The sequence below is a fragment of the Caretta caretta genome, chromosome 2 (genome assembly GCF_965140235.1).
Source record: "Caretta caretta isolate rCarCar2 chromosome 2, rCarCar1.hap1, whole genome shotgun sequence".
NCBI lineage: Eukaryota > Metazoa > Chordata > Testudines > Cheloniidae > Caretta > Caretta caretta.
This window is the reverse complement of record NC_134207.1, coordinates 255,246,533-255,271,945: the sequence shown is the minus strand read 5'-3', so window position 1 is coordinate 255,271,945 and position 25,413 is coordinate 255,246,533. Positions and strand designations below refer to the sequence as shown.

The following is a 25,413-nucleotide window of genomic DNA, read 5'->3' as shown; positions in this document are numbered from 1 at the left end:
TTCCTGTTCAATTCTCAGTTTCTGACAGGTTTAGATAAATGGTGGTTGGGAAGGTGCTTTTATCTTTGGTATCTTTTATGGATGTTCAAGTGTCTGCAGAGTGTTTAGGGTTTGGGGAAGCTATAACTGATGAAACTGACAAGTCACTAAAAGGAAAAAAACAACACATTAGTTCTGAAAGCCTTGCTGCTGGGACGTATCCATCCTGAGCTAATGGACTCAGTGAGTCAAAAGAAACCATTTCCAATATCAATAAACTGTGCCAAAAGAGTTATTTCCAGACACAGGGAAGCCACAGACTCACTGTCCTGAAGAGGCTAGCATCCCAGCTAGAGGACATAGGAAGCAGTATATTAAAGGAGACTGAGGAGTGACATCTTTTAGCACTATTCTCACCCCATTAGGAATATGAAACTGGCTGCTGAGCACCGGACTGAGAGTCAGGAAATCAGGGTTCTATTCCTGCTCTACCAGACACTTCCTGCAGGTAGGTCACTGAGGCCTCCATTTTCAAGAACGTCCACTAATTTGGGGAACTTCTGTTTTTGGAAGCCCCACTTAAGACACCAGCCACCTGATTTTCACAGGTGCTGAGCATCCATAGCTCCAACGAAGTTAATGGGATCGGTTGGTACTCAGGACATCTGAATATCAGACCTGTGTGTCTCAAGTTGGGCACCCAAAACTGAAGCACCCAAAATTAGAACACACTTTTGAAAATATGGGCTTTACCCTCTCTGTGACTCAGTTTCCCCATCTGCAAAGTGGGGATAATTTTTCCATAGGGAGACAGTATGGAAAAGCCCTATTAGATCTTCTAGTCTAACATCTAAGATGTTACCTCCCAGAGTTGTTGTGAGACCTAATTTATCTGTATTTGTAAAACATTTTGAGATTCACATATGCTATCCCATGATTACTATTGAAAAAATCTTGCTGTTGTTATAGGTCTCGGCCTTGTAAATACAACATAAGGATCTTTGTAAAGGCCAAGTCACATTAAAAATGCCAAGTTTCAGATTTTTCATAAAGTCAAAATAAATGTTGGACTAACAAAACCTTGCACTAATTTAAAACTTATTGGACTAACATCTAAACAGCCAATATTTCTAGAAATACCTGAAGTCATATGTGCGTACAGTAGCTGCATTGTTCTACCACATATAAAACATAATGAAAAGAAAGTGAGATATAGCTTTATACCACATGGTTAGAAACAATACATCACAGGGTACTTAACAGTCATGGTTCAAATTCACTAAAGAAAGGTTTAACTTCTTCCTTTGGGAAGAAAGAAGCCCCTTCACACATTACTAAAAGCTCTCCTAGACAAATCAGGCAGAACAAATGATGTTATGGAGAAAGCAGTAAAAACTAGCAGTAAAAACTAGCCAGAAATTTTAGTCACCTCCACAATGGAGTCAAGAAAGCTCAGTATTCATCTAGGAGTCTGAAGAGGGAAAATATTTAAGAACACTTCAAATTTTTACTGATTTTAATAAGGAGGTGAATTGATGTACAAAGAATTCACCCAACGTTTCCCTCGCTGAAGAAAGAAATGTACAATGAGCCAAAGTGTCTTTATATCATCAAACCTAAATTGCTCTGCGATTTCTCCACTGAACAGATAAAGTAATAGTTTTTAGTCAACACAGTAAAAGACATTAGAGATGGACAAAACCTATTAGGTCATCCAGTCAATCTCCTGTTGGTGCAGGATTGGGCCCTATAATTCTCCAGTGATTCTTCTTGTCCAATTTTAAGGGAGAATAAAAACTTTTTGCCTTGTTCCACTCCATTATTACAGTGTCGCATTTCATTTAATTTCTAATGTCTTTTCTGGTGGCAATAAAAACATGGGACACACAAATAGAGAATTGTTTGCATTGCTTCTTACTGATGATTCATAAGCCCCAAGATTTGCAAGCTGTCCTAAATTTTAATTTGAATTAACATACAGAAGCAGCTGTTTACATTAGAGCTCATCCTCAAACATAGAAAAGATTTGAGATCGCCATGCTAGAACCAAACAATGCACCGATAAATTTTCTCTGTTCTTTGGAAATATTACAGGGTACAGTTTTGAAGTATAGTGACTGACATTAAACAATCAACTGTTAACCGTACTGCTGTATCTGAAATACTACAGTTTTTCCCCATACTACGTATAGGAGGAAAAACATTTCAGATATCACATTTCAGATAACATTGTTTGGTAATTGTTGACTTTATCACAGCAGCCACAGTAGCTACAAAGATGTAAAATATTTTTTCACTCTGCTCACCTAAAACAATTCTTAGTGTGAAACCACTCAAACTCATATATAGAAGGAAAAAGCAGGCATGCTTCCCTTTGTTTGACAGGAATACACTGGCAGCTTGCCAAGAGCCAAAAGGCCTTCCTTAACTTGAGTAAAATGGGCAAACTAGAAGAATGAGTGTGGTCCACTGCATGTATGGATCCCAGCATGCAATGCTCCATCTCAGTTTGAGGAGCCTCAAATTAGATCACGATGGCCCACACATGATGGGATGAGTAGAATCCATCAGTGTACTGAAGATGACAGCAGCCAAGGGCCACATCTTTGGCCAACTCTAGCATAAAATATAGCAACTGGGATATTTAGCTTGTCATAAAAATACACTAATGTTGCTAATATAACTTGTTTCTCTATATAGGCCAATCCCTCACACAATAATTTCCTTTAAAGTCCTGGCTCTAAATAGCTTTTATCTGCTCCTCCCACTCAGACATTCCTATCCAAACCCACCCTCCCTTAGGACTTGTGAGGAAAGAATTAATAAAACAGCACACTGCTTTTTTTCTCTTGGGAGTATTTGAAATCACAGCTTCTCTATTAGGTTTCCTTTGCAGAGTGGGTGATACCCACAATGGATGCTGTCATCTGCCAGCAACATGGTAGGATGCTGCTGGTTTCTTATGGGGAACAATGCTCACAGCTTGTGGTCTCCTGCCAGTGCCTCCCTTCAACTTGACAGCTCTGCTAAGTCCGTTTATGTGACAGGCTCAAGTCATCCCCTTTCAGAAAAAAGGACACCATCTTTCCTGCACACACCATGCCCCTCACGAACCACACACCTACAGAGGTGGCTGCTGCAGATTTCAGAGGAATGAGGGATGCTGCTGTTTCAGAACATGATCTTCCCTGCCACTTGTGCACACAATTGTCAATTTTGGCTAGTACTTGACTGGAGCTGTGACCCTCCTCACATGGGGAGAAACTAAATGATATGGCCTGGAGTTTGCTGTTGTTTTTTGCTTTTTTCATTTATCTGCTAGGAATAATGTTGATCAGATTTGTGGGATTTATTGGACGCTTGCAGTAAATCACTTCTGAGGTTCTCACATGACTAAAGATCTGTTCAATATTCTCATACTTTTATCTGTTTGATCAGGTACGGATCTAAACCATTAGTAACAAGTTTTCGTATCTTCCAAGGCTTAAGCATTTGCTGATTATTTAGACTCAAACTTCTTTAAAAAAAAAACAGAAAACAAGTTTTAATTTGCAACGGCTCAGAGTGCTGATTTTCCTCTGATTCCTTTCATAAATCAGGACAACGCTCCCCTTTCATTTGCATTCTTCTGCTAGCAATGAAAACAGAGGAGTAGGCAGGATACTGATGAATCTGAGTGGGGCCTACTCTTAGTTCAGTAAACTGATTCACTCCTCGGGCATGAAACTATGTCTATTTTAGCACTTAAGCAAATGGTGCAAATTATGCAATATGATGTTTAATACAGCTATTTAATGGCTGTAAAATGATACTCCCACATGCATGTGGAGAATTATTGGCTCTTTTTAATCAAGTAGTGTTAGTGACATACTGTACACATATACAGAGTTGTAAAATAACATACAGCTTTATAAAAAAGTAAACTTGAAAAGTAACCTGAATAGTCATTGTGACAAAAACAACATGGATTCCTCCCAGCAAATGTTCTTGCCAGTCCTAGCATTCTCAACACAGAGATTCAAAACATCACAGGCTCCTGAGGAGCCACAGCCCCCACAGTTGAATTATTCAGCCCATATTTGAGATGGAAAAGCCATCTCCCTATTGGTGGCCAAGGACTGTGGCCCTTCCTCTCAGCTTCCCAAGTAAGATAGGGCAGCACTGATTCCAGCTGCTTTAGCAGGTCAGCTTCAGTGTGACTGAAATAAATGGGAGTGGGGGTGTCTGCATGTGGCAGGTAAAGGAGTCCATGGGTGCTGCTTAAAATATGGTGTGTTAGCATGGGAGCATTATGAACCGCACGAAAACTGAGAATCTGCTGGATGTTAACCCAGGTGGTAACTGGAAGTGACATTCAGTTTTAGTTTCACTGTTGCATCATAGTTGGGTTGTTTTTTTTTATCTGCAGTTCACAAAATGGCATTCTGAACAATCACTAAGTAAGCCTTAAAACACCTCTATGAGGTAGGTAAGTTTTACATATGGGGAAACTGAGGCATGGAAGGATTAAGGGATTCAGACAAAGTCATGCAATGAGACAGTGGTAGAGCTGGGAATAGAATCCAGTAGCCCAGATTCCCAATCCCCATAAACGAAACCGTAAGACAACACTCCTTCAAAACCTCTCCAAAGTTTATGTTGTGATCTCCTTCAGCAGAGCTCTGTGATGAGAGGGGCCATTGCCATTTCTAAAGGGGCAAATCCTCTCCCTTGTGTATAAGGTGTCCTGGGGAGGCTCCTTGTGCCCTCCTCTGCTCCCATGCAGAGCATGCAATGGCCAGGCCAATCTAGAGCCAAGATTAAATTAGGTTTATGATCAATTTTCAAATATGTTATTTTAAATGTTTCCTAAGAAAAATCTCTATTTTCAGCAGTAAAAAGGCATCTAGCTCCTTTTCCCCACATCAGCTGAAATGAAATAAAAATACCATGTCTTAGCAAACCATTTATCTTAATCAATGTCCTTTTTGAACACTATTCTATAGCTGAATCCATACACCTGAGCATTAGCCTTTGCCTTATTGGCTATTTCACTCTGTAAAAACAAACAAACAAAAATATATTAATTTCCAACCTTCAGATTATTCTATTCTATTTAGGTTCTTATATCATACTCATCTCCATAAGATCTGAGAATGTAGTAACAGCCACTGCTCCCTAAGCTGAGAAAAGCATTCTGAACACCTTTATCAGTGAAATTATGAGAGTTTCTCTTCCTGCTGAACAACTTTCATTCCCTTTAAGAGAAACTGTTTGGTTATAGGGAATATTCAATAATATTCCTAATGCTAGAGTCTGATCCTGTAAAGGTCTTAAACTCCTATAGACTTCCACACCATCCAGGAGCACATCCTTATTCTTTCTTACATTTGGAAACTGCACTTGACCTACTCCGCAAAACTGCCATTACCACAATGGCCCATTTATTCTGGAAACCAGCACACCCTATAGAAGTGAGATATACACTATTTTATTCCTTTGCACAGCGTTTTTCTTTGCACCATTTCCCCCAGTAACCTAAGCTCTTCCCAGTGATATAAAAACACTGCTTTCTGATCATTAATGTGTGATGATTGGAAGAAATCTGACTATCTACAGCTTACAAATTCTGTCTGATATTGAGGAATCGCTGTGTGTCTGCTTCAGACTGCAAACTCCATTTTGAATGTGGGCTAGGCTGCCACCTCTATTGTCTTTTTACCTCCATTCAGATGGAAGCCCCCCTGGACAAAGAGTTGCCAACTGCCCAGAGAGAACCAGTCTGCCCATATAAACTTAACTAAGGAACGGATCAGCTGCTGGGGGACTCCCATCACCTGACAAACCTGATCTGGGGTCACCTGATAAAGGGGACTGGAGGTTATAAAAGAAGGGATCTCTCACTGGCCATTTTAAGGTTTAAAGAGAGAGGAAACTAGAAGCGGAAAGCTGGCTGTATGAGTAAGAGGAAGCTCCATATTCCAGAAGAGAAGCCATGTGCAGGAGGAAAGCGGGTCAGGAAAGATCCTGGACTTCTCAAAAGACTGTGACCTGAGCCCAAAGAATGCTCAAAGTGGTGAGGGATCTGAGGCAGGTAAATGTGTACAGGTGTTTTATTGTTTTGTCTAGATCTGCATATCTACTGTGCTATCTAAAGTAAAGCATAATTGCGTTAGAAACCTTTGAAAAGCCTGTGTGTAATGTGCTTCCACTACCATGGGTCCCTGGAGAGGTAAATGGTAAACCAGAGTATTCACAATGTTGGAGCTCTGGGAAAGGGTTTGCTGAAGCAACCAGGGAATCTTGGGGGCTGCATCAGCCCTGGTCTGGGGGGCCTATAGCAGCTGGACTGTGGGATCCCACTTCTGAGAAGAGGTAACAGAACCCGTGCCCAGGCAGGAAGCGTGCCACAGAGGCCAAAGAAACAGTGCAGGATCCTGCCTGGATAAAGAGACGCTTAAAAGCACACAGGTCCAGCATGTGGGATGCAAATATATCAGCCTAGTGACTGTCTAGCACGGAGAGCTTTACCGGGGCTGTGACACAAGGTAAACAGATTCCTGCCAGTCAAATCAGTTTAGGATTTATGGATCTGACCACAGAAAGAAGCAAATGTAATAAAATCTTTTTCTTTTCTGTATGACCCCAAGGCTGTACGTAATCACGCCTGAAATAATAGGGAAATGTAATAAAGTCAAATATTCATTTTCTGCTATATGATATGGACATTCAGGGTGTCTTTACTGCAGAGTCAACTCCATTATCTACACTGGAGTTAACTCCTCGTGAGTGGCCTAACTCAGTGGGAGTGGCCACACTGAAATAACACTTGAGCTACACACAGTGATTGTGTTAGCAGCTGCCAAGCTGTGCCAACTCCAGCTACAGCACATATCCCATGACTGGCCAGCCAGCTTGAATTAAAAGCATTATCACCCTTGTGCATGGACAGAACTTGAGTAGGGGGCAACACAAGTTTTAACTCAAGCTAATCGAAGTGAAGATAAATACTCCGATATTTCAACCCCTTCTTCCAAAATACCTAGAGGGGCCTGATTTACCTGCCTAGCTCTTTGTGTAGTCACTGACAGCAGTGTACAGTGGTTTTAAAATGCTACCATTCTGATTTGCACAAGTGTAGGTGATGACACAAGGTGAATCAGATCCTGTAACACCCCTAGGAGTTATGCTTGAATAATGAGTGCAAGATTCGCCCTTTCAGCAAGGTCTTTGCACACCCACAGAGATTCACATATTTGCACTTTAAAAAGTCACCCTTTCGAACAGCAATTCACCTGCTCCTTTTAATTACTCATTTCAAGATAGACATGTGGCATCTTTGCAGACCCCAAGTTGCCCATCAACATCCAAAAAAGTTGAATGATGAGCATATGTTAGCACATCAAGCCAGCTACTACAATCCTTGGCCCTTATCAATGTCATGACAACTGCTGAGACAAACAAAACCCTACTGACTTCCTAGGTATCAGCCAACCATAGTACTGCATCACATGGCAGAGAGTCCCGTGGTCAGCTCTACTATATGCCGGTTACAGCTGGCTGCTGTGAGAAACAACGCCTGTAGCAGCACTGCCTTATTTACTTAATACACCACCTGGTATTTCAATTCTCACAGGGTACTTTGCGCTCAGCCGCAGAGGCTTTAATGAAGCTACATTCGTTTTGTATTCTAGTGGAGCCTATTGGGACTGTTAGCTCTAATGCTGAACTGCTCTTTCCACTGTTGACCTCAGTTTTTCAGGGGTTGTTCCTGTGGGTTTTCATTGCTATTTTAGTTCGTGTTGGGGTAGATACATCCATTAGTGCAGAGAGGGGCAAACTGCTCTTCTTTGCACAAGAGAGAACACTGGGGTTCGGGGATGACAGCTAATTTCCACTGGTGGATTAGAACGTAGACATTCTTTTGGCAGGTTTCAGAGGAACAGCCGTGTTAGTCTGTATTCGCAAAAAGAAAAGGAGTACTTGTGGCACCTTAGAGACTAACCAATTTATTTGAGCATGAGCTTTCGTGAGCTACAGCTCACTTCATCAGATGTATACCGTGGTATTTCCACGGTATACATCTGATGAAGTGAGCTGTAGCTCACGAAAGTTCATTCTTTTGGCAGAGACTGCAATAGGGATATATTGAATCACTGTCTCCTGGATGTCCTGACCATAACTCTTCACTGCCCAGCACCACCAAGTTTTCCAGGTTGAACTAGGCCCCTGCAAGGGGAGGCTGCTACTGACATCTGCCTCTGCAACCTCCCTCTGGCTGATTTTCCAGGCATGGGCTCCTGTGGCCTGTTTTATGCAGGGAAAGCTGTCATAAACCAGAGATTATTTTTATTGTTTAATATTTGTTTCTGGTGGCACCTAGTGTCCAAGGTGAGTCACAAACATAAAAGACGACACAGTCCCTGCCCTGAAGAGCCTACATTCTGAAAGACAAAAAACAATGGGTAGGGAACAATATATAAATAGCTCACTGGTTTGAGCATTGGCCTGTTAAACCCAGAGTTGTGAGCTCAATCATTGAGGGGTCCATTTAGGGAGTTGGGGCAAAAATTGGGGATTGGTCCTGCTTTGAGCAGGGGGTTGGACTAGATGACCTCCTGAGGTCCCTTTCAACCCTGATATTCTATGAAATAAGTAGTAACTGGCTTCTTCTAATACAAAATTAAGTAACTTTGCAAATCACCACTTTAAACATAAGGGGTTTTTTTTAAGCAGATATTTTAGGAGGTTTCAGAATAATGTGTGACTTATTTCTTCTCCTGTGTGCTATTGTACACTTTCACAAGGGAGTAAATTTAGGATGGATTGGAGACACAGATGTGATTCAGAAGCTCCTTGCTTTGTCACTTTAAATTAGACCCTTATCTTTAATTGTGTATATTATTCCCACGGGATGTTCTTGTTGAAGGAAACTAAAGGAAAAAAAACAAACATCACTTACCTTACAATTGATACTAAGGGGATAAATTATATAAAAAGAACTCTCACAATCGAAATCTTAGTATATAAAGTCCCACTGAAATCACTGAGGATTTGCACAGTATACATACGATCCTCATAATCCAGAGCATGGAATGTTAATGCATATAAAAAACATTATGCTATCTATTTGGCATGCATGCATGAATGCTAAAAAAAGCGGCCAGTGCAGACAAGGGTATATCCACCTTAATGCACGTGGCCATTAACCCTAACAGCTGGGCATATGCTTAGAATATTGCACCTTCAGAAGGCAACCAGAGCAGGGGCCTTCAAGTCTCAAGTCCTGGGACCTATTCCTGACTCTGCCATTGGCTTGCTTTGCGAATTTGGACAAGTCACTGAGCCTCTGTGTGTGTCAATTTCTTGACCTGTAAAATGAGGATAATAATTACAAAGGTATTAGTAGTGGCTCCAATAGTTAAGACTGAGTTGAGAGTCTGACTTGAGCACAATTTACTTTTGTTTATTTTCTGTGATGCTCACAAGGGTGATGTGTGGCTTGAGTAATTAAATGTTTGTAAAGTACTTAAGAGATCCTCGGGGAAAAGACATTATAGGAGCACAAAGTTTTAACTAGCAATTCTTCTGTCTCTGAAATCCATATTTTTCAAAACATCTCTTCTGTTATTAAAAGAAACAAATTATCCCTTGTGCTAGTGTGTGTGGGTTACACTAGCTCCTTTTAAAATTCAACAGGAATAGACATGCGGCAGCCTGTGGCGCTCCCCACCACACAGCAGCTGACCCAGACTTCTGCCTCATCATAATTCTTATCTGGCTAGCCTGGGAATTAATCTTTGTGCACATTAGGGTTAGCATAGACTGCACGCTGCTTTTTAGTGCATCCACCAAAACCCTCTTGAAGAAATGACTCACTCCCTGGCACCTCTTTGACAGAAAACACATTGCTATGGGTGTGTTCTTGATCCCACTGAACTCAAAGGTAAAATTTCCATTGAATTAGGCTGTGCAGGATTGCGATCCCAAATGAACATTAGAAACGCTAAGCAGCAGCTGCCTTGGAAACTTTCACTCTGTGTTGATCTCCAGCTGCCGGGCTTCTCAGAGTCTAACCCCCCTTCTGTGCAATGATTTACACAGCTCTAGTTTTTGTCCAGCTTTCCTTATTTAGTGCTTAGAAGCCCCCAACTGATGCCTAGCTACACCATGCCACCATATACTTGAGCAGTCAAAGGCATCATACTAACCCTCCACCCCCGACAGAGAAAGCTGGAGAAAGGGAAAAGAAGTCATACTAACCCCTTTGGCTGCTTCCCTTCCTGGGATTCTCCATAGTCTCTTCACAGAAACAGTTACTGTTACATGCTCCCTTGATCCTCGCCCCCGACCAGAGCCATCCCCCATTTATAGACTACACTCTAGAGAGCACACTCCAGGACTTAGAGCATACAGCCAGGAATCAGGAGTAGAGGGTTCTATTCTTGGTTCTGCCAGTGACTTGCTGTATGACGTTTGGAAAACTGCTTAATCTCTCTGTGGGCCAAACTCATCCCTGGTTTAACCCCAATGAAGTCAATGCGGTTTACACCAGGGATTAATTTGTCCCTGCACATCAATGTCCCCATTTGCAAAGTGGGGATAAGACAGGGGTGCTGTGAGATCTCATTCATGCTTTGAGATCCTTGAATGAAAGGTGCCAAATATTTTTATAGATAACCTGTAGCTACTTTCCCCACTCTGGGAAATGCTTCCTTAACTGACCAAATTCATCTCTCTGGCTGCAGGCTAAGGAACTGAGCAGACACTGCCCCTCCACCATGCCCTTCTCTTGACAACGTGCCTGCTTGCAAGGGCCAGTGCAAGACCAACACCTGACAAAATGTGCCGCACGGTGGCTTCCCTCACCCGGCTGTACTACAGGCTGCAGCTGTTGCCTCCTCTCAACACCCAGCCCCATGCTGTTGTGAAATGCTGGCAGGAGAGAGTGCAAACTGCCCTTCAGCAGTGTTTAAGCCACTGCATGCCTACATTTTCCACAGGCCTGGCCAAGTGGTTTCTCTCTCCAGGAAACCCTTCCCCTCCCATGTCATCCAGTCCCAGCCTTCTTCTTGGGCTCACACCTCATGCAGTCCCTAGCTTCACCCCACACCCCATCCCAACTAATTATTATAAGCTTCATACAGCACATTGTATCAGTCACATTCTTGGTTAGTTACACACCTCAGCCCTCCCTCTCCTTGCCATCTTTCCATCACATCATCTGAAAACAATGGGAGCTGAGGGTACTCAGCACCTTGCAGGATCCTGGAACTTTGGGGCAGGAACCGTCTTTATTTCGGTAAATCCCCTTCCAAAATTATGGAACTAGAGAAATATTAAATACAAACAATCCAGTCTTTGCTCCTCCTGCCCACATCACGTCCAGTCCCAGCCTTTCCCTGTCCCCACTCTCACTGCCGTGCATGCATTCTTGATTGACTGCCTCCAGCAGCTCTCATCACAGGAAGCATCTATTCTTTCTGTGTCATCTGCTTCAGTCATTTGTTCTTCTCAAGGCCAGGGCTTCAAAAAGTTACTCATACACTACAGAATAATAACGCTAGTTCCAGACAGTGGCCACAGCAGCACTAAACACTTTGGGAGTTTTTAAAATATGCTGCGGATCCACTGATTTTGGTACATGTATCTGACTGACACTCCAGGCTCCCCAACGCCACCTTAACGATGAGTCTCTGTGAAGAGCCCTGGTGAGTCTTATTCAATAGCGGGCACTCAAATCTGCAGCTGACTCCTTTCAAACCCTAGTCTCTCATATACGGGAGCAAGTCAGGCAGGTAAAAGCACACACAACTGAATGGTAGACAGGCCACAGTGGTACACGGAGTTTACTGGTAAGGTAGGAGGAGGTGTGGGTCACTGCAGGGGAGGAAAGGTGAAGCTCCAGCTTCAGAGGAAAGGAATAGGATGAGAAGGATGCTGCGTATAAGCCACTGGTCTACTGTACAGTCAATTTAAAAAACCCTGTAATTTTCTGACCTAGATTTAGGGCTCCAGATTCAGAGAGCAGAAGCACTTAAATTCAAAGTACTGCCTGGTGCTGGTCAGGCCTTAGTCTGATAACCTAGAGCAGTCACCCAAAATTATTAAATGTACCCTAGGTGGGACAATTCAAGAGGCAGACTCCACGACTTAGTGCCGGGGAGCCAAACTCTTCTGTAGAATGGGCTGAATTCTATTTTTCATTTTGGTCTGTGAGCCAGGACTACATGCAGCTCTCATTCCACAGCAGAATTACACTGATGTCCATGGGAGGCTGGCAGAAAGTTCAAGAGCAGAATACGGCTTTTATAGAGAAACTAAATTTGTACTTATTGTTATGTATAATAAGTGCAGTAACTTATCATTGCTTTCATCACTCATTGGGGAAATATGGACCTGTTGAAGAGCACTGCTATCTTTTCCCCTTCTGCTTTCCCCCATTCTCCTATGCCTGTTCCTCTTCTCTTCCTTGTCTTAGCGAGTCTCCTCTGTTTTCCCCTCTGCATTTAATTATCTTCAGCAGCTCCCCAGTTCCAACCCCCATGATCTTCACTCCCATTCCATCCACTAAAATGATCAGCAATTAAATAGTTATTTTTTACATGCAAAGTATAATCCTACATTAGATTTAATATCCCAAGGGGTACGCCTATACATGAGCTTCAAACACACCTTGTGGTTGCAGTAGATATAACCTGGCTAGCTTGGGAACCGGAACAGCAAAGCCGCAGTATCCTGGGCTTCACTCTGGGCTAGCTGCCCAAACAATTACTGAGGGAGCCAGGTGGGCTTGCACAACCAGTGTTGAAGCCTGTGCTGCTGTGGCTTCACTGCTCCAGTATCAAAACTAGCAAAATTAAAGGTAGCTCAGGTATATCTACACAATCTGCGATCACACCCCAGGATGGCCATATAAACATACCCAAAGAGATTAATGGGGCAGGGGATTCACAACTCTTACAACCATTTTAGTCTGCACACTCAGGAAGACAGCACTGCACCTAGTTACACATGGTTCACATGTGATAGGTTAGCTAGAACAGTGGTTTTCAAACTTTTTTACTGGCGATACAGTTGAAGAAAACTGTTGATGCCCACGACCCAACAGAGCTGGGGATGAGGGGTTTGGAGTGTGGGAGGGGCTGAGGGCTGGGGCAGAGGGTTAGGGTGCAGGGGTGAAGGCTGCGGGGTAGGTCCGGGAATGAGGGTTCAGGGTGTGGGAGGGGGCTCTGGGCTGGGGCAGGGGGTTGTGGTGCAGGAGGATGTCAGGGCTCTGGGCTGGGGGTGCAGGCTCTGGGGTGGGCCCAGGGATGAGGGGTTTGGGGTGCAGGATGGGGCTCCGGGTTTAGGGAGGGGCTCAGGGCTGGGGCAGAGGATTGGGGCATGGGACTGGGGTGCGGGCTTACCTCGGGCGGCTCCCAGTCAGCAGCACAGCTGGGGTGCAGAAGCAGGCTTCCTGCCTATCCTGGCACTGCGGACCGCGCTGCGCCCAGGAAGTGGCCAGCAGCAGGTCCGGCTCCTAGGTGGAGGCGTGGAAGCGGCTCCACACAGCTCTCGCCCGCAAGCACCGCCCCGCCTCCCATTGGCCTGTTTCCGGCCAAGGGGAGCGTGGAGTCGGTGCTCGGGGCGGGGGCAGCGTGCGGAACCCTGTAGCCCCCCTGCCTAGCAGCCAGACCTGCTGCGGGCTGCTTCTGGGGCGCAGCTCGGTGTCGAAACACATAGGGACTAGCCTGCCTTAGCCAGACAACACTGCCGAAGGGATTTTTAATGCCCTGGTCAGCAGTGCTGACCAGAGCCACCACGACCCAGCGCCTTCCACTCCGTGACCCAGTTCTGGGTCGCGACCCACAGTTTGAAAACCACTGAGCTAGAATACAAAAGACCTACCAACATTTCTTTTTTAAAATGTCAAATTAAACTGTGCAGTATCTAGATAAATAAGTGGGCAGAGTGTTTGAAAACCGTGGCTTGGTAGGTCTTTCTATCAGTGCAAAATTTCAGTGCACACCCAGGCATCATGGTGCATTTATGGATGCCGCATTTGAAGCTCATTTCTGCTTTAACTAGGGCAACATAGTATCTGAAAGCTCATTCAGGCACAAAAGGCTACTGGGCCAACTATACCACGGTTAGTGAATAAAACAGGATGTGTTAGACCGACTGACAGAGCAGAAGAAAAACAAAGTCGGGTGTTTAAATACCAGAGCACAGCCTCTCCTTGCCCACCCTGATCAGTGTGCAGCACAGAGAAAACAATGCAAGCCTCCAAAAGAGGTCTCCAAGCTTTAGAAATTCCTTGGGGACACTGGTCTTATCTTCAGCCATGTTCTTTTCTACAACTCTCTAATAAGTCAGGTAAGTAAAGGTACAGAAAGTGCCCCAGGACCAAATTCATTGGTCCAAGTTAAAGCCCTGAATGCTGCAGAATCAGTGCAGAGAGATCTCCACAACAGGCTGATGGAGTGGGAATTTGAGGTCAGGACAGAGGCATGGCCAGCAGATCTATCAGTAGTTGGCTCCACCAGCCAAATCCACCAAGAAAAGGAGGACAAGTATTAAAGCGGCTGATGAGGCTATTGCAGTACCAGTAGCAGAGCAGCTCTGATGGAGCTCCACAGCTGGGGGTTGAGGATTCCACTCCTCACCCCTGCAAAGCATCCCTGACTATTTTCTTGGGCTTTGTGCTGGAGACAGGATTTACTGCTATTAAACAGAAAAAATGGCGCTCACATCAGCCTCTCCACACTGACCTGACAGAAGATGCAAGTCTTTCTAATCCCTAAAGCCCAGATATTCAAACGTTTTCAGGCACCTAACTTCCATTTTTTTCCAAAGGAGTTAGGCATCTAAATATCGTTGAGGATCTACGCATAAGTGTCCTGAATGCTAATGGAAAGTGATGAGCTTACAGCCCTGGAGACAAGAGTCCTTTTTATCCACAGGACAGGTGGTCTTGGCAGCAGAAATGCAAGCATCCCTGCTGACCTGCCTCAACCCACCACTTTGGGGGGGGTGAAAGAGTTCAGTTTTCATGCCTGTTCACTCTGAGTCCCCACCACCAAGGTTGCTAATTGATGCCAACTGTAATTTGGATGCCACTCAGAATAGGACCAAGACTGCTAAAGACAGAAACCACAATGAACAGATATTGGATGGTAACAGTGTCTAGTCACTACTGACCAGGGCTGGATTTATCATCCAGGCGAAAGGCTCTTTATCTCATTACCAATCCCCAGCTGAAATGTTTTTGTGATGCTGGTAGATCAGGTGCCAGCTCTTACCAACGCTGTAGGCATCAGCTGAACACTGACAAATTCATAGCTGGAAACCAGAAAAGCTCACCTGTATGTTGGCATTGTTCAAGATAGTTGTTAGATTTGTAAAGATGTGTTTAGTCTCTATAAAATGCTTGTGGCACCTTAGAGACTAACCAATTTATTTGAGCATGAGCTTTCGTGAGCCACAGCTCACTTCATCAGATGTGTACCGTGGAAACTGCAGCAGACTTTATATCTGATGAAGTGAGCTGTGGCTCACGAAAGCTCATGCTCAAATAAATTGGTTAGTCTCTAAGGTGCCACAAGTACTCCTTTTCTTTTTGCGAATACAGACTAACACGGCTGTTCCTCTGAAACCTATAAAATGCTTGTAAGTTGCTGCATGCATTAATCCTACTTGTAATGGCATATCCCATGCTACAAGGTAATATGTAAGTTTTGCTTTTTAAATGTAAAAATGCCTGCTCCCAACTTGTGAATCCAGGCAGGAGGAGTGGTTCCCCCGCCCATCAAGAAGGACTATAAAAACTAAGTGGGCTGCTGTGAAACATCACGATACAAAGACTGGGTTAATGGCTCACACCTGTGAATGTGCAAGGAAGCTCATCCCATCAGCTTGAATTTTGGAAGAAGGAAATAAAGATAGCTGACATGAAAATTCTTCATCTCTGCTGTTTGGGCTCTCACAGGGCTAGAGGTATGAAACAAAGGCAGAGAGAGAACCCCAGGATCAACCTGGGTTGTCCTAAAAGACATTCAGTGCTGACAGACTATAACTGTGTCACCTTTTGGAACCAGAGACTGTAACTCATTTGTGTATACATGTGTTGCCTGCTTTAACCTGTAAATAACTCATTTTTTTCCTAGTTAATAAATCCTCAATTAGTTTACTATAGGATTAACTGCAAACCTTGTCTTTGGGGTGAGGTACAAACTGACCTGGGGTAAGTGGCTGGTCTCTTGGGACTGTAAGCAACCTGAATCTTTTGTGATCTTTGGTGTAAGTGACCATTTATCATTTAGTCCAGCTTGCCTGGGTGGCAGGATGGATTGGAGTGCCCAAGGGGACTCGACGGTAAGACTGGTCGTATATTGCTTTGGGAGTTCACATTTGTTACTGGGTTGGTGAAATCTAATTCTAGAACACACCACCAGCTTGGTGTCTGTTCTGCTTTTTGACAGTCTGCCGAGATTGGCACTTACAGTCGTGAACCACTCCAGACAGTGTGACAGTTTTCACCTCATTTCTGAAAATAAATCATGAGCTGATCTGTTATTTTAACAAGTAGCTACTGCATTGGAAAGCCTGGTCATTTATTTCCAGCACCATTAAAGCAAAGGAGCGTTGTAAACCATCTCCTGTTCCTCGAAGCACACATTGCTCAGGACAAGAGAATTACTCCCCTGACCCACAAGACTTGCCTATCCACTGGATAACAAAGACTTGCACTAATAAAGCCATCGTGAGTGAGTCCATATTTGTAATCTAGTTAGCTAGCTTTTGCTTCCACAAACAGACTATAAAGAGTAGTCAGTCCTTTCTGGGAGTTACACATTGACATGAACAGAAATTACTAAGTGCTATATGACCCTAATTTGCTGAGCATTGGCTAAATGGAATTTGATTATGTCTCTAGGGTCAGCTTCTGTCCTTCTGTATAGATGAGCCAGTCAGCTATCAAAAGGCCAGTGGGCTTCAGAAAGGCTAAACGTTGGGGTGCACCAGACTAGAGTTCAGTGAAGAAAGTCCTGACAATTCACCAGCTAGCACAGATCTGAAAAGCCAGAAAGTCTGAAAAGCTGGCTGGTACTTATTCTTCACAGTCCGATCCTGTGGGACCCAAAGTGCGGACTCCAAAGCCTGCTGGCCAGATAGGGGAACTCTTATGTTTTATGAGCCTCTAATTTTTCTAAAGTCTGATTAGGACACCTTCAGAAACATAGTGGATGACACTACAGCGACAGTGAGTTTTTTTTGCCAGTGGACAGATGCTCACTAACTCATATGAAGCTGGCAGTTTATAGACTGACTGCAAAATAAACTCATTTCAGAAAGCAGTGAAATACCCTCATTAAGGTATCAGAGGGGTGCCTGGCTTTAGATGATGCCTAACAGATATACCCCACTAAGCCCAAGCAGAGATCATTGCTGGATATACACCCCGCATCCAGAATCAGACTATGCTAGCTCCCTAAAGAATCTATGTGACACAGACTGTTTAGCTCCACTGCCTCTAGGAATCTCTCTAGCCCAATGGACAGAGATGTTGCCTCTAGGGTAGGCGGTTGAGTGTTCAAACAGCATAAAGTTTGTTTCACCAAAACAAATTGTTTTTCCCCCTCTCTGTAAGATCTAAATTCATCACTTCATCTTTGTAAACAAAAACGAAACTAAACTAAAAGGTACTGACAGTTAATCCAAACTATTTAATATTTATGAAAACAGCCAACCTAGAGAGAGAGAGAGAAGAGGGCAGGAGCTGGCCACAGAAGGAGACAAGAGCTATAGAAACAAAAAAAGGACCCAGGACAGAACAGTGTTAGCCAGTAAAATGACGGAGTTAAACAAGGCACAACCAGGGCTAACCCCTGAACAAATCCGGAGCTTTAAAAAGGAATCCTGATAGTAAAAACTGTGTAACCATTTCACAGCCGGCCTTCAACGTCCATAATCCATGAACACCCCGCAGCAGTGAGCAAGCTGTTTAGCTGTATCTGGTATATTCAGAAGCTCTGCGGGTGCATTCTACCTGCATGTACTTGCAATGTTTCGCAGCAGGTCCACTGGCTTAAAAAATGGAATTTAAATGTAAATTCAAAGTCATGGTTTCTGTCATTCCTTAAATCTTAACTTGTAACCAGCCAAGCACACAGAAGAAAATTACAAATAAAATTCAAATCTTTTGTATTTACATAGGTTCCACCTTTTTCTAGTCACTCTGCCATGGACCGCTAAAGTTTTTTAATGACACTTCACTCTGGATTTATTTTCAATGCCTCATATGGTAATTATACAGCAGCAGCTGGATGAAGCAACAGTTGCTGCAGATCCAGTATCAGAGTGTGACTGACATGTGGACGGCTGCTTGCAGCTGAGGAGACGAGTAACGTTCCTGTGGAACCTGTGATTCCGGGTCATGTGTCATACATAAGGTGACCAAGGAAAATTAGCTAGCAGTTCTTCCTGGCTTTCCTTTTCTCCTATGCCCCCTCCTAAGGAGTCACCTGGTTTGCTCTGCCAGCTCAGAGCTATTTGGCTTGACTGCCACAAGAAGAATGATTTATAAATGAAATAAAGAAAGGGGAAAGATAGACCAAAAATAAGGTTAACCTTCCTGACAGCAAGAGATATGTGGCCAAGAAACTCCGTCATTTAGCACATTTACAGCCCTCCATGACCTTTTCAGACCTCGCTCCCTCCAGCTCCTGGCTCTCACAGAGATCTGGACCCCTTCATCTGATGCTGCCTCTGCAGCTGTCCTCTCTTACAGAGGCCTCTCCTTCTCTCACACTCCCTGACCCGGATCCAACCATGGTGGAGGTGCTGGACTTCTCCTCTCCTACTCTTGCCACTTCCAATCCTTCCTACCATCCCCTTCCCACCCTTTTGAACAGCATTGCATTTGATTCTTCTCTCCTCTCCCTCTCTATTTGCTGCCATCTACCATCCACCCAACTCCTCCCCACCAGTCTTCCTTGCTGGTTTCAACTCCTGGGTCTCACTCTTCTTCTCCTCACAATCTCCCATGCTCCTCCTCGGGGACTTCTACTTCCATGTGGATGACCCATCCAAACCATAGCTGCATGTCTCCTCGCCCTCACCTCTTAATTTAACTTGCAGCCCTGGTTCAACACCCCCTCACTTGACATGGTCTTCACCAAGTACTCTCTGATCTCTCTGTTGCTGAGTTCCTCCTCTTCCCTCATCACCAGGTCTCTTTCAGCATCATCCCTCAGTGACCCTCCCACTCAAGCCCAGTCATCTGGCCTTTCTGTGACTTCCAATCCTTCAGCGTTGATAACTTCTTGTCTGCTCTCAGCCCTCTCCTCCCTGCCTTCTCTTTCCTTTCTTCCATCCATATGGTTGTTGATTCTCTCCATGCTTCACTCTCTGCCACAGTTGGCTTTGATGCCCTTCTCTCTAATTGTAAGGTCCACCCTGCCAATTTCCAGGCCTGGCTCACCCCTGACATCTGCTTCCTACGAGCCTGCTCTTAGCAGAAATCCTGAGACCAGGCTGACTTCCTCTACTACAGATTTGTTCTCTTCACTTTCAGTTCTGCCATCTTCCTACTTCTCCAATTTAACTGAATCTCACACCTGCAATCCTAGCTGCCTTTTAACCACCTTAACTCCCTCCTCAAATTCTCCACTCCTCCTGCCTTCACATCTCTCCACACAGGATCTTGCCAATTTCTTTCAAAAGAAAAAAGATGACAAAATATGACATGGCCTTCCCTCTCCCCTCAGTTCACCTTCCTTTCCCCCTTCCCCTCCTACAACTCTTGCCTATTTCTTCCTGTCACAGACACAGCAGTTTCTCATCTGCTCTCCTCCACTAACCCCTTCCATTTGCTCATGTAGTCCCATCCCATTTTATCTCCTGATCTACCCTGCGCCAACTCTCATCCCCTCCTTTACTCTTCTCCGTAAACTCTGGCTCTTTCCCCTCACACTGCAAGGATGCTTTAGTCTCTCTGAGGCTACAAAGTGCACCACTAAGTCCATTTGCCTCTCAAACTATCACCCCATCAGACTTCTCCCTTTTATCTCTAAGCTCATTGAACGTGTTTACAATTATTGCCTGGAGTTCCTCTCCTTCAGTTCTACCCTACACCTCCTCCAATTTGGCTTCTGCCCCTTTCCCTCTATTGAAACCATGCTCACCAAAAGTTCCAATGGCCTCCTCCTAGGTAAAGCTCAGAACAAGTATTCCATCCTCATCCTCCTTGACATGTCAGCCACCTTTGGCACCCCCATCAACCATGCTCCTCTTTTTGAAATCTTGTCATCCTCTTGGCTTCCATGACTCCGTACTCTGTTGGTTCTCCTCCTACTTGTCGAACTGCTCCTTCAGCATGTCCTTTGGAGGATCCTCCTCATTCCTCCTCCAACTTTCTGTGAGGGTTGAACAGAGCTCTGTCCTTGGTCCCCTTCTCTTCTCCATTTATAAATACACCTTATATGTGGGTAATCTCATCCACAAACACAAATTCAACTATCGTCTCTATGCTAACAACTCACAGTTTTACATCTCTAAACTGGTCCTCTGGCAAAACTTAAATCTCAGTCTGAATTCTAGCCATCAGCTCAAACTAAACATGGCTAAAACAGAAGTCCTAATATCTCCATGATGCAGTATATCAATGATCATATTTCAATCATTAATATTGCCATTGTTAGACAACTGCAACAAATCTTCCACAAAAGTATGTCATGTAAAGTGTCAATGGAAAAGTTATGATTTGCTAAATAAGATTATCCTGTTTGTGTGCATGTATCATCTTTGTATCTGAAGTTATGAATATTGACTATGTACCAATATTTCAAATGTGTCTGTCCTGGGATAACACTCACCAGGTAATTTACATCGAGTCTGGCCAGCACTTGTGAATGAACTTTTCAAGTTGACGGCCCATTAAAGAACACTTAATGGGCCATAGAACAAGCTCCTCCCCACCGGGTGAACCTTCCTGTGGATGCTTTAGCCAGAATATGGTAATAGCTGCTCCTGTGAGTTATCAAAGCATGTAAGGTCACATGACTTGCTCATGTGACCCTGGACTCCATCTTGTGCCTGTACTTTTCCACAAACTGCTGTGGGCTTTGTTTGGGACAGTAAAATTCCATCCACATGGGAGACGGTATAAAAGACCCTGGAAACACCTCCATTTTGTCTCCATTTCCTGCTTCATTTCTCTGGACTGGGTCTCTAACATGGAAACTCTAGAGAGGGACTCATGACCCCCGAGCTGTTTGGGTAATTTCCAGAGAAGACTTTGTTCAAGCCAGCAGTTTATTCCATCACTGCTACAAACCTGATATAAGAACTTTGCAATGACTGTATGTATATGATCTATTAATAATTTTAACTCCCTATTTCTTTTCTCTAAAAAATAAACCTTTAGATTTTCGTTACTAAAGAATTGGCAGTAGTGTGATTGTTGGGTGAGTTATATATTGAACTGGCTGTGTGGCTGGTCTCTTGCGATCAGAAGAAACCTCTGTTTGATTAAATTGGTTTCCAGTAACCACTCCTCATAAAGTCTAATGTTTGGGTAGTGAAAATAAGTGCTGGAATGCTTAAGGAGACTGCATTTTTGCCTTCTTGTTAACCAGTGTGGTGAGATAGAAGATTACTTTTGCTGCTAGCTTGGTATATCTGGTGATAGAATAACCAACAGTCTGGGGTGTGTCTGCCCTGTTTCTCAGCCGTTAGTCCTGAATCTATGACCCACAGAGGCACAATGACAATCCCCACTCAAACCTTCCCCGCTACCTACTTTCTCAATCACTGTGGACAACACCACCATCCTGCTTGTCACTCAGGCCCAATGATAATAAATAACAGCAATCCAACTAGACTGGACACAACAGTAGCAACTATACAACGCAGCCCTACACTCGCAGGGAGAGGGATTACACTTCTTCCATCTCTATAGGGTCAATCTAACTCAAAATGACCAAAATTTAAAGGCTTTATCAGGGGTTGCTTCCAGTGTGGAAATACAGGTCCACAGAAGACATGGAGGCCCACTCTCAGAAGGTATCTTCAATGGGCTCTCCAAACACACTAGCTGGGCACTCAGACTGGCATATAAAACACGTAAATACCCATTTTACATGCCAAAAGCAGAGTGTTCTATTAAGGTTTGAAATTTCAGATCCCACGTCAATAAATCTCTGGTACACCAAAAAGGGAAAGACAAAAAAAGGCAAAAATTAAAGCAATAGCAAATTGCAGAGTCTCCTTTTTACCAACATGTACAGCATTGACCATGAACCAAAGTGGAAAGAATGTGATAAAAACTACAGTGTGGGCCAAAATCATTACTGGTGCACCCATTTACACTAAATGTGAATATGGCTTCTAGTCTAGGGCTCAATCCTGTGAAGTGCTGAGTGCCCACAACTCCCACTGACGACCATGAGTCACTATAATTGGAGTGACTGAGGGTTCTCAGCACTTTGCAGAAGTGAAGCACCTCACAAGACAGGGCCCTTATGTGAGAGCAGATTAATTGTTACATATAACCTTTCCACACCACAGTTACCTTGTGCTACCGAGTGGAAGTCATCTGCCAGTACAACCTCCTTCAGATATTGTGGTACTGAATGTTGTATCCTCCTGTTACACACAGGAGAGCTCATTTATTAGTTCAGGACCAAGAGGCATTTCTTAGGACCACACTGAATGTTTTGGCAGTGAAGCCTTTTTCAAGCCAGTGTGGACTCATGAATCAGCAATGAAGAGCTCCTTCTAGATAAATTCCCTGGCAATAAAAACACTTTCTTCTTGTGCTAAACTTACACTTTTAATTTTCAAAACATGTAGAATATTCCATATAGAGCAAGGTGCTCATTCAAGTGGGCTCCCCAGAGCCTTGAAAATGGCAGCATGGTTAATTAATAATTTGAAATAAAAACCAGCAGAGAATCATCTTCCACACAGTGTATGGAGCATTGGAGAGATTAGCTTTCATTATTATTAACCAGAGCAACAATTCTAATTGCCCTGTGAACACCAGCATAACTGTATCCCTTGGGCTGCATGGTTTTTTGTTTGTTTGTTTGTTTGTTTTGAGTTAAATGTATTTTGTCATTTACAACAAATACATAATATGCAATCTGTATAATAAGATGTAAAGAAAAAAACTAATATAACCCAGGACATAAACCAAGTCCTGTGGGTACAAGACCCCAATAGACAAAAGTCTGCCTAGAGATGGGTTGGAGGGGTGGGGCAGAGGCACAAGCCAATGACACTGTTCCACCAGGGCACCAGAAGCTAGCCAGGACATTCCCAAAGGCAGGCAGAGCAATGCACTGATTCATCCCCTTTCCTGGGCAGCTAGTGCTGGCAGAGTTCCTACTGAACCAGGCTGCCCTCCTCTGGCACAACGCTGATGTCTATCTGCTCCACTAACCAGCTATCCCTCCCTATTTGTACACAGGGTGCTACTCAGGCCCCACTGACTCCGGGGGCGTTAAACCAGCCCACATATTTGGCTCTAAGCTGTGGCCAGTTTACAAACAATACATATAATAAGAGATGAAGTAAAATTAAAGGGTATATTTAACATATGTACATCACAATAATATCACACACACACACACACACAGAGTAATGGGGTGTATAGACCCCGCACTGGCAAGAGGAGGATTAAGGAGCTGCTCTGGACACAGGAAGTCCCGTCCCCTCATCTCTGTTGGGCATGCTCCCACTGGAGGAAGCATTCAAAAGACAGCAGCGCAGCTCAGTCTGGGCTTACTGAGGAAGAGAGCAATTGTGTGCAGCAGCCTCCTGGGGAGAAGCTGCCGAGACCAGGCCTCCCAGCCACGCCACTGGAAGCCCTCTGACCACGGGAGCCGAGGTGACGACTCTCTACTGCCAGGGGAAGGGGCTCTGGAGACGACCAGAGAGGAATCCAGGACGGACCCCAAGACCAACTAACGGCAGAGAGACAGGAACAAGGGTAGGAAGCGACCTAGAGAGTATGTGTAAGGGTAACAAACCTAGGCCACATATAGGGGCAGCTTTTTTGAAGGGCCCTGGGTCATAACCTCGTGGAGTAGGGTGGGCCTGGGTTCTCCCCCCTCCCCCCCCCCACTTTTTTTTTTTTTTAAACACACATTACAGCCACTAGGCAAGGTGGCTTTGGGCTCTCCCCCTGAAACTAACCCCCCCCCACACACACACACACACCCCTTCCTCCCTGGCTATAAGGCACTGTCAGGCTACAAATCATGTTTTGTTTTTTAAAGTTGACTTACTCAAATTATTAAAATGGGAGTTGTAAACCTGATTTACTTTCCATCTTTTATGCATTTCACTCAGCTTTGACAATGACAATACACTGAATTTTATTCCTACTCCTTCTTTAATCACAGTTTGGCTGTCTGATTCTCATACACTGACAGAGATCTGCAATGTCCAGGTTGCACGCTGTACTGGAACGTTTCAGTCCATCTGTTTTCAATGAATTCTATTTAAAAATCATGAAAGCTCTTCTCTTAACATTAGTATCTATAAAACTCTTTTTTAAAAAAACTAAAACTAAAATTTGGGGCCTAAACTCCCATAGCTTCCCCCTGCTCTGGTCTTACCCTCTCTGGTATGTCATTCACATTTGCCTTTAAATAATTCCTTCTGTTTTAGAACACCTGGGTCTGCCTCCACTTCTGCAGCAAGGCCTAAAATCTCTTCTTGCCTGTTTAGTGGAAACTGACAGTGGGAATTTTCTCTCATTGCAAGCTATTTCAACTGCTGCCTTGTCCAAGGGTCCTCTAAATAATTTCCCTCCACAGATTAGGAGGAGAACAGGAGGGATAGCTCAGTGGTTTGAGCATTGGCCTGCTAAACCCAGGGTTGTGAGTTCAATCCTTGAGGGGGCCATTTAAGGATCTGGGGCAAAAATTGGGGATTGGTCCTGCTTTGAGCAGGGGGTTGGACTAGATGATCTCCTGAGGTCCCTTCCAACCCTGATATTCTATGATTCTATGATCTATACAATAAATGACCCAATGCCAGCAAGTCAGATTGTGACATCTAGAGCAGGGGTCTCAAACATGCGGCCCGCGGGGTTATTTTCTGCGGCTTGCCAGCTCCCTGCGGCACCCCCGCCCCCCAGCATTTACCTAGAGCAGCTCCAGCCCGGTGCACACCAGGGGCAGGGCAGGCTCCCTGCCTGCCCTGCCCCTGCACCGCTCTGGAAAGTGGCCGGGACCTGGGGGGAGAGGGCGCACGGAGGTCTGTGTGTTGCCCTGGCCGCTCCTCCAGGAACCTCCCCCAAAGCTCCCTTTGGCCATGGTCCCCCATTCCCGGCCAATGGGAGCTTCGGGGGAGGTACCTAGAGGAGTGGCCAAGGTAAAACACAGATCCCTGTGCCCACCCCCCTACCCCCCAGGTCCCGGCGGATTCTCAGAGCAGCGCAGGGACAGGGCAGGGTGGCGG

At 44.4% G+C, this 25,413-nt stretch overlaps 1 protein-coding gene across 8 annotated transcripts in view; it reads right to left on the bottom strand.

Annotated features, from left to right (window-relative positions):
• The window catches only part of PRKAG2 (protein kinase AMP-activated non-catalytic subunit gamma 2), a 386,915-nt gene that overhangs the window by 146,521 nt on the left and 214,981 nt on the right, over window positions 1-25,413 (bottom strand). Inside the window, exon 1 of one of the 8 annotated variants that reach the window (XM_048837551.2) lies at window positions 10,222-10,372. The exons of the other annotated variants lie outside the window; for them this stretch is intronic. Within the exon in view, the coding sequence (XP_048693508.1) occupies window positions 10,222-10,255 (34 nt within the window). The 5' untranslated portion in view covers window positions 10,256-10,372. Of the gene's footprint in view, window positions 1-10,221; window positions 10,373-25,413 lie in introns of those variants that run through there. 8 annotated transcript variants of the gene reach the window in all.